The sequence below is a fragment of the Puma concolor genome, chromosome D3 (assembly GCF_028749965.1).
Source record: "Puma concolor isolate L17-30 chromosome D3, mPumCon1.1.hap2, whole genome shotgun sequence".
Lineage (NCBI taxonomy): Eukaryota > Metazoa > Chordata > Mammalia > Carnivora > Felidae > Puma > Puma concolor.
The window spans coordinates 9,503,161-9,517,402 of NC_141678.1; the positions used below are offsets into that span (position 1 = coordinate 9,503,161).

The 14,242-nt window shown below is 45.7% G+C and overlaps 1 protein-coding gene across 9 annotated transcripts in view; it reads right to left on the reverse strand.

Annotated features, from left to right (window-relative positions):
• Nucleotides 1–855, reverse strand: part of ATXN2 (ataxin 2) — a 118,602-nt gene extending 117,747 nt beyond the window's left edge. For all 9 annotated transcript variants that reach the window (XM_086681697.1, XM_086681695.1, XM_086681693.1 and 6 more), the window contains exon 1: nucleotides 146–855. In XM_086681697.1, coding sequence (XP_086537823.1) covers nucleotides 146–840 — 695 coding nt within the window. In that variant the 5' untranslated portion in view covers nucleotides 841–855. The remainder of the gene's footprint in view (nucleotides 1–145) is intronic.
• Nucleotides 856–14,242: the final 13,387 nt, after the last annotated feature.

The window sequence follows — 14,242 nt, forward strand, 5'->3', positions numbered from 1 at the left end:
CCCACCCCCACTGCGGGCCCCCAGCCCACCCCACCAAGCCAGGCCGGTCACGGGGCGGGGACGACGGTGTGGGCCGCGGGGGAGGGGACGCGAGGCCCAGGCTCGTCCAGGCCCGGAGCGGAAGGGGCTGGGGCGCGACACCCACCTGCCCAGGCCGGGCCGCCCGCCGCCTGCGCTCGCCGCCGCCACCGAGGAGGAGGAAGCCACTGCCGAAGACGACGAGATTGAGGACGGCGACGGCGCGGTGGCGGGCGACGTGAGAAGGCCGCCGCTGCCGCCGGGCTTACGGGCATTGGCAGCCGCGGGCGGCTGCTGCTGCTGCTGCTGCTGCTGTTGCTGCTGGGGCTTCAGCGACATGGTGAGAGGCCCATACACCGGCCCGCACGCCGGGCGGGGACAGCCGGGAGCCGGGCGCGCCGAAGAGACGCCGGAGCGCGGCGGGGACGCGCGGGCGCCGAGCGGGGAGGCGCGGGATGGCGCGGCCGGGGGGGCGCCCGGGCCGGCGAGAGGGAGAAGGAGAACGACGAAGGGGCGGGGAGGCCCGCTGAAACCGAGGAGCCTCCGGGAGCCGGGCAGGGACGCGCCGCCGCCGTTGCCGTTGCTACCAAAACAGTCTGAGGCGGAGGGAGGCGAGCGCTGCCCGGAGGGAGGGGGGCCGGGGCCGGGCGGGGGAGGGGCGGCGGAGGGATACGGGCCCGGAGCCGCGCCGCCGCCGCCGCCCCGCCCGCCCCGCCGCGCCGGCCGCGGGAGCGAGCGCCGCCCGGGCCACCTGGCCGCGGCGAAGCGGCGTGGCTCGATGGCCGCTGCGGGGCCCCGAGGAGCTGCGGCCGCCGAGCGCATCGGGGGTCGGGCACACAGAGACGCCGCGTGGCGACGCCGGGTGGGCGCGGTGGTGCGGGTAGGGGACTCTTTACCGGAAGTCGGAAGGGTCGGACGGAAGCAGAACGTGAGACGACCCCGGGGCCGGGAGGGACACGTGAGGAGCGGGCGCCGCGCGGGGCCGCATTCGCGGGGGTCGGGTGAGGGCCCGGCGGCCGGCCCGGCCCAGATCCGCCCTCCTCGAGGCGGGTCTGCCCTTCGGGAGGGCGTGTCTGTCTTCGCCCTCGGGGCCGGCCTAGTCTAGAGGACGGGAGGGAAGTGTTTCTTCCCCGCCCCCCCAGTAATCTTTCAGTGTTTTCAGACTGCTGGGAGAGTCCGTGTTTACCCCCACCTGATGCAACCTCCAGCATGGACTGCGAGTCCTTTCAGGGAGGAGACTGTCTTGCTACGTAAGAAGCATCTAGAACACAAGCATCCCATAGTTGTCTTTGTATCCCCAGCACCTGGCACACAGTGGGTTCTCACCGCGTTACTGGATGTCTAAAGGCAGTCCTTTTTTTTCCCTGCCAAGACTAGCAAGTTTGGAGTCGAGCAACCTCCCTGGGCCACCCACATCTGGTTACCTTTACCCTACTTTTTCCACCCCAGCAACATAGTAGCCAGAAAGCTCTTTTGGGTATCTGACCTTCATTTGAACCCATTTTCCCTCACTTGAACTTCTTTTTTTCCTTATTCATGAGACTCAAAAGGAAATGTATGTGATTGGTAGAGCTATGGATAATGGGGTCTCCCGTGGTGGAAACAGAGCAGACCTCACAAGAATGTGCGAACTTTAGACCTTGACCCCTTTAGAGGTTTTACTTTAACTTAGATTGCTAGCCAGCACAGTAGTCCATTTTTTAAGTGTTGCAATTAAACTGGAAGCAAACATAATTTTTTTGAGTGATGAATCTAGGCTTTTAAATAAAATTACTTAAGGAAATGATAGGGGGGAAAACACCAAAATTCCCCCTCAACTTACCAGAATTGTCAGATAAAGGTAAAGACATAGAAAAACTTGGGAGAATGATTAAGCCACAAGTCTCCAGTAACCAAATGGAAATTAATCTCCTAGATAGTCCAGGCAAAAATTATTATATTCTACAAGTATGTGAAATGTAGGAAATCAGCTTTATCTCCCATCTGAAGTAAAAAGAAGGTTGACAAGAAAAAGAAAACTATTCTTTTAAGCCAACAGTTGCAAAATCCTTTAAAATTTAACCCAAAGGAAATTGAGATAAAAAAAAAAAAAAAAAACAGAGGAGAGGGGGAAAAAAATAGAAGGACCATAATAGAAATACAATCAACTTTCTCTGGTTTAATGATTTGATAGTTAACCATGTCTGGGACCAAGATCCCAGAATTAAGTCTTAGGACCAAACTGCAGACAGGTGGGAGACTTAAGGGAGTGGAATAAGAAAACCTGAAGCTGACAGCTGAACTTGATTTGGTTTAGGCTTAAGAAATCTCCAAGTTTTGGGGCGCCCGGGTGGCGCAGTCGGTTAAGCGTCCGACTTCAGCCAGGTCACGATCTCGCGGTCCGTGAGCTCGAGCCCCGCGTCGGGCTCTGGGCTGATGGCTCAGAGCCTGGAGCCTGTTTCCGATTCTCTCTGCCCCTCCTCCGTTCATGCTCTGTCTCTCTCTGTCCCAAAAATAAATAAAAAACGTTGAAAAAAAAATAAAAAAAAATCTCCAAGTTTTCACCCACTATCGTTGAAAATATATTTAACAATTTATTGAGGTATAATTTTCATATTATAAAATTTACCCATTTTGTTTACAAACCAATGATTCTCAGTAAATCCACAGTTATGCAACCATCACCATTAATTTCAGAACATTTCCATCACCCCAAAAGGATCCTTACACCCATTTGCACTTACTCCTGGTTCCCATTCTCAGCACCAACAACCACTAATCTACTTTCATCAGATTTATCTATTCTAGACATATCCATATAAATGGAATATAACAATAGGTGGTCTTTCACTTAGCATAATGTTTTGGAGGTTTATCTATGTCATAGCATGTATCAATGTTTAATTACTTATTATCACTGAGTAGTATCTCATTGTATGGATGTATCACATTTCCCGTATCTCCTCACCAGTTGGTGGACTTTTAGTTGTTTCAAGTTGGGGGCTATTATGAATACTACCACTATGAACATTTGCAAAGTATGTCTTCATGTGGATACATGTTTTCATCTCTCTTGAACAGATGCCTAAAAATGGAATGTTGGGTGGTATTGCAAATTTATATTTAACTCTTATCTTTTTTAAGATTTTGGTTTTTTAAGTAATCTCTACACTCAACATGGGGCTCAAACTCACAATCCTGAGATCAAGAGTTGCATGCTCTACCAACGGAGCCAGTCAGGCACCCCTATATTTAACTTTTTAAAGATACTATCAAACTCTTTTCCAAAGTGACTCTGCCATTTTATATCCACACCTGGAATGTTTGAGGGTTTATCATTAAAATCCCACTTCTGCTTTTATATTAAAATGGAAACCAAGAGAACCTTTACCATCGAGTCTGTTTTGTACACACACCCCTTTTTTATTTGCTGAAGGAAGATCACCACCCAAAACCAAGGATGTGTTTTATTGCAAAGCTTTCACCTAAATTCTGGACATCTAAAGATGTGGCTATTTAACAGCAACTGTGACATCACTTCAGGGGGCTTAAGCTTTCATTGTAAATGTCAGGCGGCCACTGGGTGGCTCAGTTGGTAAAGCGTCTGACTCGATTTCGGTTCAGGTCATGATCTCATGGTCAGTGTGGAGTCCTCTTAAGAGTCTCTCTCCTCCCCCCCCCCCCCCGCCCTTTGCCTCTGTTTCTCTTCTTCTCTCTCCCTCTCTCTCTCTCTTTCCCCTCTCTTTCTCTCAAAAACAAACAAAAAAAAACAGTTTTTTTTTTAACAAATGTAAATATCAGGATAATGCACCTGAAGACAAATGGTGTGGTAGGCAGCCTGTAAGATGACCCCACGCAATCCTGTTCTCCTGGGGTTCAGACCCCATGAAAGCTCTACCACTTGAATTTCCACTGGACCTACTGGCTTCCTTCAACCAAAAAGTTTGAAAAAAGTATGGGCTTCCAATTCCGAGATTAGGTTATAAAAAGACTGTGGCTTTTGTTTGGGATGGTCTTCTCTCACTCATTTGTTTGAAGGAAGCTAGCTGCCATGTTGTGAACTACCCTACGAAGAGGCCTACATGGCAAGGAATTGTTGTGTATGAGCACAGCAGTGAGGACCTGATGGCTGCCAACAGCCATGTGGGGAGCTTGGAAGTGGATCATCCCCCAATCCAGACTTCATGTGGCTACAGCCCTGATCAAAGCATCTTAATAGGCTTTGTTAGAGACCCTGAGCTAGAGGTGCTCAGTTTAGCCACACCAGATTCCCAACCCTTTTGTTGTTTCAGTCAATAAGTCCTGGCGTAATTTGTCATGCAGCAAAAGACAACCAATACAGATGACCAAAAAAGTGCATTTCCTATGATTTCCATGTGCGTTCAGAATTCTTTAAAGGGGTGCCTGGCTGGCTCAGTTAGTGGAGCATACGACTCTTGATCTCAGGGTTGTGAGTTTGAGCCCCATGTTGAGTGTAGAGATCACTTAAAAATAAAATCTTTAAAATTAAAAATAATTCTTGGGGCGCCTGGGTGGCGCAGTTGGTTAAGCGTCCGACTTCAGCCAGGTCACCATCTCGCGGTCCGTGAGTTCGAGCCCCGCGTCGGGCTCTGGGCTGACGGCTCAGAGCCTGGAGCCTGTTTCTGATTCTGTGTCTCCCTCTCTCTCTGCCCCTCCCCCGTTCATGCTCTGTGTCTCTCTGTCCCAAAAATAAATAAACGTTGAAAAAAAATTAAAAAAAAATAATAAAATTAAAAATAATTCTTTAAAAACAAATGCTGAAATCAGATATATTATATCCAATAGAATGTAAATTTTTGAATGCTTCCCAAATGACTTTCAGGCAGCCATTTAAACCAAACCAACAAGTGTCACTGGAGAGTTGTCATCAAAGACAGTGAAGAACATTGTCCCAAAGGAGTTCTGAGATTGAGAAATATTGCTAAAATTTAAACTTCAAAAATAATTGTTACCGTTCCAACCACTATTTCAGAAATGAAAAGAGTATCAAGTGAGGAGGCATATAGGGAGAGCCTTTCAAACTTGGGAATCTAGTCCTGTGAATTCTATACTTGCTTTTTGATTTTCAATGACCCTTCAGTGAGCCACAGGGCCCTTTAATTTTCATCACTTCACTGATTAATCAAGTCTGAGGATTTGGGGAGGAAAAACTGATGTAACCACGCAAAGCAGAAATGCAAAGAGCGATTTGCTATCTCTCAGAACAGCAGCACACATCAGATGATCCAGTATTTCCAGTAATTCATTTTTCTGCAATCATTTCTTTTCAGCTCTCTTCATTGGATCATGTTTAATGTATGATGATACATTATTCACTCAATACTCTTGATTTCACTTTCAAAAGCATGAAAATTAATTCAAATCAAAACTAACATGCACCCCCCAAAAATCCATCCTCTTCAAGTTTTTGCATAGACCAATCCTCATTTTAAAAAAAGAGAGAGAGCAGATGTAATTTCAAAAATAGGACCATGGCTAATTAAACCAGTGTTTTTTTCTAACCATGGTTACTCAGAATTCTTAGAGGCTAATCTATTTGTAGACACTCCAGGAATCCCAAAAGACTAAAAGCAATAAAAAAAAGAAAGAAAGAAAGAGAGAAAGAAAGAAAGAAGGAAAGAAAGAGAAAAAGTGTATGGTGTGGAGTGCTTCCAGGAGGGCATTATTTATACACCTTGTGTGCAAAGTAACAACTTTCCCATAGATTTGAAAAAACAGAGGTGGGGGGGTGCCAAAATAGTAGGGAACACAGCAACATTATCTGAAAAGCTTTTAAATGAGTCTTTCCTTCACACAAGCACACTTCTGGTTGTTAAGTTGCTCATTTTGTTTTACCTTGTGGGACAGAATAATGATGCGGTGACATTATTCACGAAGCAAAAGCTGGAGGCCAGCTGAAATAGACACAGAAGAAAGAATTCTTTACTCTTCATTGGAATTGCTTGCACCGCGCAGAGCCAGAAATTTAAAGAAACTCAGCCTTTTGTTTTTCCTCATTTCTCTCTTTTTGTTTTCATTCCCCCCCTTTTTTGGGTGAATTTTGTGGGCAGCCTGTTGTTCCAGCGGCCAGATTTATGGAAACCAGAGATTTGAAGCATGCACCATTTGGAGAATTGCAGGAGGGGATTTAAAATTGATGTGTGCAGCAACACTGACAACTGAAGTGGGCATTAGCATGGGAGCTTGTTAAGTTTGCTACAAGATACTAGGAACCCTACAATAGAGCCCCCAGAGGGATCAGACTATAATTAATACTAGCTAGCACTGCTGACCTATCATCCTAAAATGAAGACTTGGATTCTTATTCCAGAGTGGAATCAGATGCCAGCTTAACAATACTCCCTGTCTTGCCTAAGCCCCCGTATTACCAAAACGATTTATTTTCCATAAGGTAGGCCTGGACTAGAGAATGAGGATGATAATAATTGCAGGTCCTTATATAGCATTCACTATGGGCCAGCTCTGTTCTAAGTGCTTTTTTTTTTTAATATTTTTTTAATGTTTACTTATTTTTGAGAGAGAGAGAGAGTGTGAGCGGGGAAGGGGCAGAGAGAGAGGGAGACACAGAATCTGAAGAAGGCTCCAGGGTCCGAGCTGTTAGCACAGAGCCCGATGTGGGGCTCGAACTCATGAACCAAGAGATCATGACCTGAGCCAAAGTTGAATGCTTAACCGACTGAGCCATCCAGGTGCCCCCTAAGTGCTTTCTACGTAAGAACTCATGTAATCCTCACAATACCCACTGATTCTTAATGGAAAGGGAGAATTTTGCACTGCCTCCTCCCCGCCCCGGGGGACATTTGGAAATGTCTAGAGATATCCTTGGTTGTCACAATTGAAGAGTAAATGCGGGGTGCCTGGGTGGCTCAGTCGGTTAAGTGTCTGACTTCAGCTCAGGTCATGATCTCATGGTTTGTGAGTTCGAGCCCCGTGTCACACTCTGTGCTGACAGCTCAGAGCCTGGAGCCTGCTTCGGATTCTGGGTCTCCTTCTCTTTCTGCCCTTCCTTCACTCGTGCTCTGTCTCTCTCTCTCTCTCCCATAAATCAACATTTAAAAAACCTTTTGAAGAGTAAATGTTACTGGCGTGCTGTGAGTGAGGCCAGGGATGCTGCTAAACACACTACAGTGCATAGGACAACTCCCCTCCCCCACAAAGAATTATCCCCCTCCAAATGTCAGTAGGGCCAAGGTTGGTAGAGAAACCCTGAATAGCCCTGCGAAGTAGATAGGATTATTATTGCCATGTGACAGATGGGGAGACTGAGGCACAAAAAGTTTAAGTCGTTTTGCCTATGGCCACATTCATTAAATGTTAGAGCTAGGATCGGAACCCAGGCAGTGGCAGTCTGCCCGCAACATCTGGTCTCTAAACCGCTCTCCTATATAAAATAGTGAACGCCTAAGAGGGCTCTCTGAGAAAAACAAACTTTTCTTCTTGGTTTCATCAAAGGCAAGGTTCTGGTGACCTGGCAGCACTACCGACTGCCCGTCGCTGGATTAGAGAGAGAAGGGACGAATGTTAAAAGTCCCCATCTACAGCTGGCAGAGCCCATTAACACTGAAACTGCCCCTTTCCTCTGGCCCAACAAAGGTGGAGAGATGAACGCGCGAGGATGACCCCCGCAGTGCTGTTTGGAACAGAGAACAGAAGCCCCATCAGCAGGGAGCAGTCAGATGCCTCATAGAGTATCCTAAACGCAGCGGAAGATGCAATATTCTCAGCTGTTCAGTGAGAAAGAGGCAGAGCTTCACACTGATCCAAAAGGATCTTTAAAACCTGTTGTTTAAAAAAAGAAAAAAAACAGGTAACCATGGGAGGCAACAGATACTAATTCACTGGATTATGGGAACCATTTCACAGTGTCTACATAGATCAAACCATCACCTTGTCTACTTTAAATATATTGCTTTTTATTTGCCAATTATTCTTCAGTAAAGCCGGGGGGGTGGGCGGAACTTGTTAAGCCAAAAGCAGAAGATTGTAAAACAAACAAAAAAAACAATTCATAAAAAAATGTGTAGATGGTCTTGTATGGTATACACTTACTTGTGTTAAACAAGTATATATCATATCATATCATACATTATATTATATATATTTTTTTACCTGTGTTTATATGCATACATCTAAATTAGATGGGGCAGGAAAAAAAAACTGATACTGGAGGACTAGGGAGAAGGAAAATATACTTTATATCTTTTGCACTGTTGGAAATTTCATTTTTGAAAATTTGTCTTATGTGCACATATTACCTTTTATTAAAAAAATAACAATAGAATATTAGGGCATCAGCAAGCGTAACTACTGTTTACATAACACTTCATAGTTTACAAAGAACTTTTATCTGTAGGATTTCCTTTGGTGCCCCCACCATTACAGAGATGGTGACACCAGGGCAGAGAAGTGGCCTGAGCCACCTCAGGTCACTTACTGCTGACTCCTTCACATCCTTCTCTTTCCCACTTCCCAAAGTAAGATCAATTACTGTCCCTACCACTTTAATTTTGTTTTATTCAACCACAAACTGTCCTTCTCAAACTCTAGGCAGTAAATTCTGGTTCCCATAGAAAGAGGAAAAAAAAGACTAGTTTCAGGAGCTTTTCACCCCCACCCCCCATCCCTTTCTGCCACATTTATATTGTTTTCTGCTGAAATGCTAGCTCGACTAATAGATGAACTAGGGATCAGGTAGACCCGTTCACCTCCAGCACCTACAGAGTCAGTCTGCAATAGGCACTTAATAAACCTGAGCTCACTTGATTTGGTAGAGAATAGTTCCCAGTTTATACATGTTTGCTTTTTTGGACCTACAATGGCATATGCTTCTTATTTAGACCTGCTGATGACTACCAGCCATGGGCCAGAATGGTGGGGCCAACATCCAAGGCCACCCCCTAATGACCCAAGCATTTCCAGGCAGCGAGAGGGGCAGTCAGACAATTAGGCTGCTTTACCCATGTGTTTCCATCACACGTGGTTTGGGCAGAGTTTTCATTCACTCACTGGATTAAAGCTTACTTCTCTTCCAGTTAATAGCTTGTGATGCGACCTTGTAGGCATTCGGGAAAGTGTCAGTCTAGTTCATCAGAGACGCTGAAGCCAGGAAACCACAAGGGGCCTCCTGGGGAACTACTCTTAGTCACCAGGCTCCAGCAGCCTGGAGGAAGTTATTGCTGAAGCCCCATGAGAGCTGGATTCACTCTCCTATGATCAGGACTCCCGTTCTCTTCCGTTGCACATGTGGCTCATTTCTGTCCTCAGTGTGTCAATACAGAACAAGCGTTCAGGTAGCAAATAAGCAGTGGATAGGCTTCTGATATCCTGAAAATGACTCAGGAATCCTGTTGCTGCAATTTCTGATAATCTTAACACATTATTTTGTTGTTGTTGTTGTTGTTGTTATTGTTATAAGCCTTTTTAAGAACATACTAAATGTTTGTGTATTGGTTAGCATTTGCTGTGTAACAAACTACCTCCAACATAGTGGCTTAAAACAACAAACTTTTTTTTCCCCTTAAAGTTCTGTGGGTTGGCTGAACAATTCTTTTCTGGGCTGACTCAATTGGAGTTGGATGGTCTAGGATGGCCTCACTGACATTGCTGGCAGTTGGCTCTAGGTCAGCTGGAGTGGATCAAGACAACTTGGCCAGTATCTCTAATCATCCCATAGACTGGCCTAGACTCATTCACATGGTGGTGGTCACACAGGTCCCAAGAGCAGCAAGGAAAGGCAAGCCCTAATGCACAGGCACTCTTCATATCTCTTCTTGTGTCACATTTTTTAAAAAGCTTATTTATTTCAAGAGAGAGAGCATGCATACATGAGCACAGGTGCAAGTGGGGGAGGGGCAGAGAGAGAGGGAGGGAGAGAGAATCACAAGCAGGCTCCACTCTGTCAATGTAGAGCCCGATGTAGGGCTCACTCTCATGAACTGTGAGATCATGGCCTGAGCCAAAATCAAGAGTCAGTCGCTTAACCAACTGAGTCACCCAGGTGCCCCTGTGTCACATTTTCTAATGTCACATTAGTCAAAGCCAAGTCCAGATTTGAGGGCTGGTGAAATAGCAAGCTGCAAAATTATTTTGCAAAGGACAGGTCAAAGGGAGGGAAGGAAAGATTTTTTGTGGCCCTTTTTTGTAATCTATCACAATCAGGGATGGGATAATTTGAAAATCTATTTAAACCTCATTCGGGGCGCCTGGGTGACTCAGTCGGTTGGGCATCCGACTTCAGCTCAGGTCACGATCTCGCGGTCCGTGAGTTCGAGCCCCGTGTCGGGCTCTGGGCTGATGGCTCAGAGCCTGGAGCCTGCTTCCGATTCTGTGTCTCCCTCTCTCTCTGCCCCTCCCCCATTCATGCTCTGTCTCTCTCTGTCCCAAAAATAAATAAACGTTAAAAAAATTTTTTTAAACCTCATTATTATTTTTTCTTTTAACACGATGACTTCCAGTATTCAGAAGAAAGCTGAGAAACCTACCTTAACAATCTGATGACTTCCAAACCTCCAGATTCTTGGTCATCTCACTCAAGACTGCTAGAAGCATCCTGATGAAAACAGCACCATGTGTATTTTCTGCAAAGCTGGTTATGATGGTTAATCTTATGTGTCAGCTTGACTGGGCAATGGGATGCCCAGATATATCTGGTTAAACATTATTTCTGGGATGTGTCTGGGAGGGGGTTTCCAGAAAAGATTACCACTTGAGTTGGTAGATTGAGTAAAGCAGATTGTCCTCTCCACTGTGTGTGGGCATCATCCAGTTCACTGAGGACTGAGAACAAACATGCAGAAGAAGGGAGAATCCTCTGGCTGACCAGTTGAGCTGGGTCCTTGGTCTTCTGCCCTCAGACTGGCACTTAACATCATCAGTGCTCCTTGTTCTCAGGCATTCAGACTTGAAATTGAATTACACTGCCAGCTTTCCTGGGTCTCCAACTTGCAGATGGCAGATTGTGGGACTTTTTAGCCTTTATAATTACATGAGCCAATTCCTTATAATAAATCTCTCTACATACGGATAGACGTATCTCTTGTTGGTTCTGTTTCTCTGGACCCTAGCTAACACACTGACTGGTTCTCCAGAAATGCAATCACATGACCTTAGGAAGGTCATCCTCATTATCCTTCATTGACAATAAAGGCTGCACTAGATGTTCTCAAGTTGCAAGGGAACATTTTTTTTTAATGATTTTTAAGTAATCTCTATACCCAACGTGGGGCTCGGACCCACGACCCTGAGATCCAGAGTCACATACTCCAGCGACTTAGCCAGTCAGACACCTGCAAGGGAACTTTCAGAGGTTATGTTGCCAGAAAGGAGAATAGGCCACATGCTGAATGGCCCAACCCTTGCTCATAGAGATAAGATGGCTAGGCATGGGCCTGAAGCTTTCTGCTTTCATCCGGATTTTTGATATGGTCTGTGAGATGATGATTTTCAACTTTTCCTCTTCATAGGCCTGGTGAAACCCTTTGATCTCATTTTTATTGGGCAATATTATTGTACCATTTTACAAACACACCATTCATTCCAGCCTGACCTTAATAGCCTTTCCTTTCCCCCCAGGCCTTAAAGGGCATTAGAGCAGAATACTCAACAAGTTAGATGTGAAAAGGGGGAAGGCATATGGTAAGTTCTTGAAAATGTCCAAATAAATGAAGGCCGGGAAAAGAGGGAAAGAGAATGAAGGCAAATGAATGAAAAGAATCTGTTAATTTAGCACTTTTCCTAAGATGGCCAACTTGGACTTTTCTTTTGACAGCTTTGTTGAGATATAATTCACATTCTCTGTAATTCACTCATTTCAAATGTGTACAATTCAGTGGTTTTTAATATATTTACAGAGCTGTCAACCATCACCACAGTATAATTTTAGAACATTTCATCATCCCAAAAGGAAATCCCATAACCATTAGCAATCACTCCCCATTCCCCCTTCCCCAGCCCCTGGCAACCACTAATCTACTTTCTGCCACTTGGGCTATTTCTTTTTCTTGTGACAAAATATACATAACCTAAAATTTACCATCATAACGATTTTTGAGTATGCAGTTTTTGGCATCAAGTACATTCACATTGTTATGCAACCACCATCATCCATCTCCAGAACGTTTTCATCTTCCAAACTGAAACTCTGTCCTCATGAAACGCTAATTCCCAGGGTGCCTGGGTGGCTCAGTCTGTTAAGCGTCCGACTTCGGCTCAGGTCACGATCTCACGGTTCGTGAGTTGGAGCCCCGTGTCGGGCTCTGTGCTGACGGCTCAGAGCCTGGAGCCTCCTTCAAATTCTGTGTCTCCCTCTCTCTCACTCTGTCTCAAAAATAAACGGTAAAAAAACAACAACAGGGGCACCTGGGTGGCTCAGTCGGTTAAGCGTCCGACTTCGGCTCAGGTCACGATCTCGTGGTCCGTGAGTTCGAGCCCCACGTTGGGCTCTGTGCTGACAGCTCAGAGCCTGGAGCCTGTTTCCGATTCTGTGTCTCCCTCTCTCTGACCCTCCCCCGTTCATACTCTGTCTCTCTCTGTCTCAAAAATAAATCAACATTAAAAAAAAAAAAACCAATAACAACAGCACTAATTCCCCATTTCCTCCCTCCCCACAGTCCCTTGTACTTTCCGTCTCTATGAATTTGACGACTTTAAGTACCTCATATAAGCGGAATCACACAACATTTGTCTTTTTGTGTCTGGCTTCTTTCATTTACCGTAATGTCTTCAAGGTTCGTCCATGTTGTAGCCTACTGCAGAATTCCCTTCCTTTTTAAGGCTGAATAATTTTCCAGTGGATGGACGGACTACATTTAAACATGGGCTATTTCATGCCAAGCTTTGGAAGTCGTTTTTTTTTGTAGCCTGGCCTCTGGTAGGGAAGTAATGGGCCCATTCTCATTCCTCTCCACCCCCTTCCAAATGAAAAATAAGAGTCTGTTGAGCTTATCCCTCCGTATTGGCCCAGAGGGAAAGAAAGGCAAGAGGCTGTGGGAGAGGGAGTAGCGACGGGTACGTCGGGGGCCTGTGCCTATGTGTCTCCTTGAGGGCCCTGCCCTTCTGACCTTTTTCACCTCAGGCCTAAAGAGGCTGTGGGTGTCCTGGCATGTGGAGTCCTGAGCGAGTGTTTTGTGCCACCTTCTGCGGACAGACAGAAGGTAAGAGGCTCGCCTAGAATGACAACCACCAGGCTGGGCTGGTGCCAACTTGGACTGTGGGAAAGCCCTAGGTAGCCAGGAACTGAGGCAGTAGGTCCACAACTTCTCAAAGCCTCACCAAAGCCCAGTGTTCCCTGCTGCAGCTCAGGGAATAGCCTCTGTGCACCGCGTGTAGACAGGCTGACCTGAGTTTGCACAAGCACGTTCACATATTGTCACTTACTCTTTGGAACACCGACATCCTAGGGCACTTCCACGGGGCATTCCCCCCTCCCCCCTCTACCCCCTTTATCTACTTTGTGCTAATATTGGAGCGGAGTGACCAGAAACATACAGTAATCATAACCCGCCTTTTCCATTGCGGATGATAAGGGAGCACCAATGAACCAAACCATCCTGTGCTAGGAATTCACACAACAAAGGACAAGAGTTGATATTTATCGGGGGTGATGAAAAAGTGTTAGAAATAGATAGTTGTGATGGTTGCAGAACACGGTGCATGCAATTAATGCCAATGAACTGTACGTTTAAGAACAGTTAAAATGGGGGGGCTCCTGGGTGGCTCGGTCAGTTGGGTGTTCAACTTCAGCTCAGGTCATGATCTTGAGGTTCGGGAGCTGTGCTGACAACTCAGAGCCTGGAGCCTGCTTCAGATTCTGTGTCTCCCTCTCTCTGCAACACCCCCCCCCCCCCAACTAGTGCTCTGTCTCTCAAAAATAAATAAATGTTAAAAAAAATTAATGGTTAAATGGTACATTTTATGTATATTTTACCATAATAAAAAAAAGTAGCAATAAATAATAAACTACCGGCAGATGGCTTTGAAGCTAAGAGAACATGAGACATATTCTTAGATTATTTGATAAACCCTAAGGGGTTCAATTCAAAGTTCAGGAGCAGCGGACACATCCACAGAAACATTATTTGCGCTTGTAGAAATGTCCACTGTTCTTTTTTTTTATTTTTTATTTTTTTAGTGTTTATTTATTTTGAGAGAGAGAGAGTGAGCAGGGGAGAGACAGAGAGAGAGGGAGACAGAAAATTCCAGGCAGGCTCAGCGCTGTCAGCAGGGA